This window comes from Elephantulus edwardii, unplaced genomic scaffold (assembly GCF_000299155.1).
Source record: "Elephantulus edwardii isolate Elephantulus edwardi_28Jun2011 unplaced genomic scaffold, EleEdw1.0 scaffold00086, whole genome shotgun sequence".
Classification (NCBI taxonomy): domain Eukaryota; kingdom Metazoa; phylum Chordata; class Mammalia; order Macroscelidea; family Macroscelididae; genus Elephantulus; species Elephantulus edwardii.
The window spans coordinates 7,254,484-7,261,608 of NW_006399836.1; the positions used below are offsets into that span (position 1 = coordinate 7,254,484).

The 7,125-nt window shown below is 40.2% G+C and overlaps 1 protein-coding gene across 1 annotated transcript; it reads right to left on the bottom strand.

Moving 5' to 3' along the window:
- Window positions 1–3,146: 3,146 nt before the first annotated feature.
- On the bottom strand, window positions 3,147–3,566 carry LOC102853340 (elongation factor 1-beta-like). The gene has a single exon (XM_006890202.1). It carries the CDS (start codon window positions 3,564–3,566, stop codon window positions 3,147–3,149), a length of 420 nt encoding a protein of 139 aa, XP_006890264.1.
- Window positions 3,567–7,125: the final 3,559 nt, after the last annotated feature.

Below are 7,125 nucleotides of genomic sequence, written 5' to 3' on the forward strand. Positions count from 1 at the left end.
GCAGTTCTTTATCAATGTGATGTTCCAGCAATTTTTGGAGTATCTTCAGCAATTTTTTTTGTATGTGATATAAATTATATTGTTGGATAATTTCCAAATTCTGTTGGATCACCTTTCTTGGGAATGGGAAAAATATGGGTCTCTTCAAGTTAGTTGGCCATGTAGCTGTCTTCCAATTTTACTGGCACTGACTGGTGAACACATCCAGAGCTGCATCTTTTTTGTTGAAACATGTCAATTGGTATCTCATCGATTCCTGGGGCCTTCAGTGCATCTTGAACTTCCCTCATCACCAGTGGTTCTTTATCATTTGTACCTTCCTGTAATATTTCAATGTAAAATCATTATTTTTGGTACAGTGACTATGTGAACCATTTTCATCACTTTTGATGCTTCCAGGATAATTCCAGATCTTTCCCACAGTTCCTCTGTATTGCAACTCATGACGAATTGGTTTTTCACCTTGAAAAGTGAGAAGTAAGTTCTTCCCTCTTTATTCTCCAGTTCCAGCTCTCTGAATAATCTACTGTAATACTTTGTCTTCTCAAACTGCCCTTTGAAATCTTCTGTTCATCTATTTTACTTTGGTACCTCTTCCCTGTGTTGTGGCTTCTCATTGCTTTGATGCAATTTTCAGAGTCTTTTCTGAAATTCATTTTTATTTTGTCTTCCTCCTTTGTCTTTGTAACAAATTTTGTTGTCTTCATAAAAGATATCTTTGATGTCATTGGTCCATATACAACAACAATAACCCAATATACAATATACAACAACCATAACCCAAAGTATGACTCATAGCAACTTGATGAACAGCAGATCTGAACCCTGTCCTGTCCTGTGCCATCCTCACACTTCCTGACACACTGGAGCCCGTTGTGGGAGTCACCATGTCAATTCACCTGGTTGAAGAGTGTTCCTCTCCTTTGCTGACCCTCCACCTGTCTGAGCATCGTGCTCTTCTCCAAGGAATAGTCCCTCCTAGCAACACATCTGAATTCTGTGATCTGAAGCCTCCTCGTACTTGCCTCCAAAGAACACTCCAGCTGTACCCTCTCCATATTTGTCTTGTGAATAGCCCAATAATCGATAGAAATATACAAAGGATCAATGACAATATACAAGCTTTTTACAGCACTAATAACCAATTTGCAGGAGAAAAGGTGTCCAGTCCTGCTCCCTTAAAGTTTTTGTTGTTGTTAGGTTCTGTTGAGCCCACTCCCATTCATAGCTACCTTACATATAAGAGAGAAACACTAGCCACCCAAAACCAACCTCCCAACCATTGCTGTGTATGAAACCTTTGTTCCAGCTACTATGTCAATTCATCTCATTGAGAAGCTTTCTCTTTTCCCCCCGACTCTCTATTTTACCAAGCATGATGTCCTTCTTCAATAACTGGTGCCTGTTGAGAACATGTATAAAGTTATTATTGCTGTTATTGTTGTTGTTGTTATATGCCACTGAGTCACTTGTGACACATAGTGACCCTTTGTACCACAGCTCTGAACCCTGCTCTATCTATCCTGTGCCAAACCTACTGTCTCTGGCACACCTACCCCCATGACCCTAGTCACTGAGTCAATCCGTCTCATCCAGGGTCTTCCTCTCTTGCACTGTCTCTCCACCCTCCCGAGCATGATGTCCCTCTCCAAGGACTGGTCCCTCTTTGCAACATGCCCAAAATCTGTGAGACAGAGCTTCAGAATCCTCGCCTCCAAGGAGCAGCCTAGTTTCACCCTTTCTAGGACGAACGTCACTTCCTAACAGCATCTGGCCATTGGAAGTATTTCCTCAAAACACATTTGTTCCTTCTTCTGGCAATTCATAGTAGGTTTAGTGTTCTTCATTGATGCAATAATTCAAAAGTGTCAAGTCTTCTTTGATCTCCTTTATTCGTTATCCAACTTTCACATAAATATGGGGCAACTGAAAATAACATGGGTTAGGTCAAGCTTACCTCAATCCTCAAAGTAACATCTTTGTTTTTTTAATACTTTAAAGAAATCTTCTGCTGCTGCTGAGCCCAATACAATACATCCTTTCATTTCTTGACTGTTGCTTCTACGCACTCACTTTATGTGCAAGTAAAATTAAATCCTTGACAACATCTATCTTTGTTCTGTTTGTAATGATGTTGCTTTTGGGCCCATTTGTGAGCAATTTGGTTTTCTTTGTGTTGGGTTATAATGAAACTGAAGTTTGAAATCCTTTCCCTTCATCCATCTCAATTCCTTGGGGGATATTTTCAGGAGAAAGCAGTCTTTAAAGAGTCCATGCTGAGAAAGGCAGAGGGTTGGCTAAAGAGAGGTAGACCCTCGAGGAGGTGTATTGATGCTGTGACCACCACACGGGCTTCAGCATGACAGAGACTGTGAGGATGGTGCAGGAGAGGGTTGGGGTCAGGACTGTCATCCGTAGGGTCACTTTGAGTCATAGTTGACTTGACAGCACTTATCAACAATGACATCTTAGTCAATAAGTGCTTCAAGTCCTCTTCAATTTCAGGAAGTAAAAGTTATATTGTCTGCATAGAGCAGGTTGCTTATGAGTCTTGCTCCAATCTGATACTGAGTTCATCACAGTCTAGTTTCTTGAATTACTTGCTCAGAGTACAAATTGAATAAATATGGCAAAAAGACACAGCCTTAACACACATTTTCCCTACTCTTAAGATGTACAGTATTATCTTCTACCCAAATGACTGCTCTTCGGTCTATGTATAAATTCTGCAAGAGCACAACTTAGTGCACTGGAATTTTCATTCTTAGCAATTTTATCTGTAATTTTCTATGATCCACATAGTCGAAAGCCTTTGTATAGTCAGTAAACAAAGACAACATGTTTCTAACACTTTTTTAAAAGTTTTTATTGTTGAAAGCAGAAGAATTTTAGATTTTGTTGAAAGCAGACGCGTCCATGGACTGCACATAGTCTTCAAAAGTAGTTATTTGTTCTTCCAGCATATCTGTGCCAACTTTATCATCTTCAACTACACACTGTATCTGTAGCTTCTTAATACCATATCCCACAGGTACTAGCTTGGAAGAGCCCCAGACCAAGCCGTCTGCCTGAATACTTCTGACACATTCTTCTAGTTTTGTCATGTCAGTTTCATCATCCCACGGCTTCACTTCTATTTAGATTGATTACTTGGCAACTAGTGCAGGTTTTTTGGCTTTCTTTGACTCATACTGGGCAAGGCACTCTTCTCTTAGCTTCTTTGCTTCCTTACTTTCCTTATCATCATCAGATCCAAAGAGATCAATATCATCGTCATCTTTACTGTCTGCAGCCCCGCTTCCGGTGGTGTCTTCCACATCAGCAGGGCCATATTTGCCCAATGCTTTCTTCACTCCTGGAAGGCTGGCCTTTTCCTTCTCGTAAGACCTGATGTGATTGTACCAACGCAGGGTGTGACACAGGTCGGAAGGTGGGGGGCTGGAGATGGCCTCAAACACCGCCACGTCTGCTTGCAACGGCACATACCCCTCGATGTAGCTCTTGTCTGCCAGGTGATCGTTGAGGACCTGGAGGCCGGCGGTGGTCTTGAGGTCTCCGAAGCCCATGATGTCAGCTGTACGTGGAGCTGGGTGACAGCGGAGGCAAAGAGGGAAGGAAGCGAGCACCAAGCACGGAGAGAATAGCGTTTCTAACACTTTTTGCTTGGAGCCAAGGTCCATCTGCCAACAGCAATGATATTCCTTGCTCCACATGCTCTTCTGAGCCTGGCTTGAACGTCTGGCAGTTCCTTGTCAATGCACTGCTACAAGTGGTTTTAAACTATCTTCAGCAAAAGTTTACTTACATGTGATATTACCTATATTATTATATAATGCATATATTCCATCAACCACCTTTTTTAAAATATCGATTTGCATACAAAATTCACATACATTTTGTTTCATACTGTGCTTTTCATATAATAATTGTTCCCATTGGTGTGTTTTAGAAAATGAATCACCATTGAACTAGACCCACCATTAGCCCATCTTTTCAGGTCCTTGAGAGATTTTTCCCATTTTCTTCACCCCCTCCCTTCATTCCCACCTTTCTTTTGAATGTCACAGATAAAGATCTCTCCCAGTTGGTTGATCTAGCATTGTCTTCCAAATTCCTTGACCACTTCCAATCTTATGCTCCTTTGTTGACACGTCTCAGTTGTGTTCTGTCAATTCTTGAAGCCTCCTTTTTAATTAATATTTTCAGGATACCTTGGATTCTTCCTGCAATACCACTGGTTCTTGATCATATGCTGCTTCCTGAAATGGTTTGGTGCCAACCAATTCTTTTTGGTGCAGTGACTCTCTGCTCTTTCCACCTCCTTTTGTCACTTCCTGTGTTGTTCAGTATTTTGCCCATAAAACCCTTCAGTATTGAAGCTCAAGGATTGACTTTTCCTTCAGTTCATTCAGGTTAAGGAATGCCATGCATGTTCCACCCTGTCAGTTTTTTAACTCCAGGTATTTGTATATTTCATACAACACTGTATCTTCTCAAGACACTCTTTAGAATCTTTCATTCAAGTTTTTACTTCATTGCTTCTTCTTTTCACATGAGTTGTTCTATAATCAACAGTAAGTTGCTTGGGGGGAGAGTGAAGGAAATGGGAAGGATCTTTTGTGAAAAACAATGTATTCAAACTTTGTAAGTAAATAAGAATAACATTTTTAAAGTGTTTTTTAAAAACCCAAAACTTCTAAAAAAAAACAAAACAAAAAAACCCCAAAACTTCTGAGCCTTTAATAAGGAAAATTCATGTTCAAAAAAAGCATAAAATACTATGATTTAGTGACAACATGCTCACAGATCCATGTTATTCTTACAAACAATCACTACATGTTGCCTTCATTTTTTATTATCTATAATATGTATGTATTAACAGAAATGGTTGTCACCTAACCAAGGAAACCTTGAAAATTAATTGGACTTTTGATTGGTCTGATCACATGAAAGTTATAATTGTATCCAAAGTTGTTGTTGTTGCTGTTGTTGTTGTTGTTTTTGTTGCTATGTGCCATCAAGTTGCTGCGACTCATAGCCACTCTATGTACAACAGCCCTAAACTCTGCCCTATCCTGTGCCAATCTCATCATGTCCAACACACCTATCCCCATTACCCCAGTCACTAAATCAAACCATCTCATCAAGGGTCTTCCTCTCCTGCACTGTCCCTCCACCCTCCCAAGCATGATGTCCCTCTCCAAGGATCTGTCCCTCCTTGCAACGTGTCCAAAGTATGTCAGACAAAGCTTCAGAAACCTTGCCTCCAAGGAGCAGCCCAGCTTCACCCTCTCCAGGACAAACCTGTTTGTTTTCCTAGCAGTCCATGGTATATTCAATACTCTTCTACAACACCACAGCTCAAAGGCATCAATTCTCCTTCTATCTTCCCTAGTCATTGTCCAGCTCTCCGATGCATAGCAAGTGATTGCAAAGACCATGGCCTGTATCAGGGACACCTTAGTCTCCAGACAGACATCTTTGCACTTCAGCACTTTAGAGAGGTCTCTATCCTCAGACTTTCTCATCGCAACACATCTTTTATTTTCCTTGCTGCTGTCAAGAGTGTTGATTGTAGATCTAAGCAAACCAAAACTGAACAATCTCAATCTCTTCACCATCCATTATGACACTACCAATCTGCCCAGTGGTGAGAATCTTTGTTTTCTTGATATTGATCCTCAATCCATACCAAAGACTGCAGTCCCTGACCCTCCACAGCAAGTGCTTCAGGTCCTCTTCAGTTTCAGCAGGCAAGGTTGTGTCATCTGCATAACGCAGATTGTTAATGATTTTTCCTCCAATCCTGATGCCGCATTTCTCGTCATAGAGCCCAGGCTCCCGGATACCCTTCTCTGCATAAAGATTGAAAAGGTATGAAGATAGGATACAGCCCTGGTGTACGCCTTTCCCAATTTTGAGCCATGCAGTGTTTCCTTGCTCTGTTCTGATGACTGCTTCCTGATCCAAGTATAGGTTTCTCATTAGGAAAGTAAGCAAAGTATAGCAAAGTAAGAAAGCAAAATAAAACGTAGTATGAAGAGGGGAGGGGTGGGCAGGGAGTAAAATGCAACAATGAATTAATGGAAATCCAAAGTCTCTGTAAACGTTCATTAAAACTAATAATAAAAAGAAAATTAAAGAAAAACAAACACAGTATGAAAGAAGAAAGAAATAAAAAGAGCAATTGCAGAGTCTCTCCCAACATCCGTTCAGTCTTTCTTTTCTGTCTTTAGAATGACCTTTTTCTTTCTTTATATATGATGTCCCTGATGTTATCCCACACTTACCTGATCTTAAGTCATTAGTGTTGAATACATCAACTCCATTCTGGAGATGTTGTTTAAGTTCAAGTCGAATGTGTTCAAGGTCATAGTTTAATTCTTTCAGACTTTTCTACAGATTCAACTTGAATTTGCATATAAGTAACCAATTATCTGTTCTGGAGTCACGCCTGACCTTGTTCTGACTGATAATATTAAGCTTCTCCATCAATTCTTTTCCTGTCGTTGTTATTAGGTGCCATCCAGTCAGCTTTGACTCAACAACCCGGTGAACACCGGATCGGAACTTGCCCTACCCCTGCCATCTTCAATGCCTTGGTCATGTTCAACCCCATTTTTTGTAGTCACTGTGTCAATCCATCTTGTTGAAGGTCTTCCTCCCTTTCCCGGACCCTCTCTCTTTCCCTATACAACAACTTTTTCCAAGGCCTGGCTCTTCCTGAAAACGTGCTCAAACTTTGCTCTTTCCATAAATATAGGTTATTTAATTCATGTGTTTTCCATTTGGCAAAGAACATGTGTTTATGCTGTTGAAAAGGAGTTCTATGCAATGCGTAAATCATTGGTCTTTTGAAATCCTATCATGCAATTTCCAGCTTTGCATTTATCATCAAGACCACATTTTCCAACTACAAATCCTTCTTCTTCATTTCCAGCTTTCATATTTCTATCACCAGTAATTACCAATGCCTTCTGATTGTGGATTTGATTGGTTTCAGATTGTGAATATTAATAATAAAAATAAAGACATAATTTTTTAAATGACATTTAAAAATAAAAAACCAACCCAGAAATCTTATTACCAGAAACTGAAAGGTTTCTGATTGAAGGCCAAGAACCA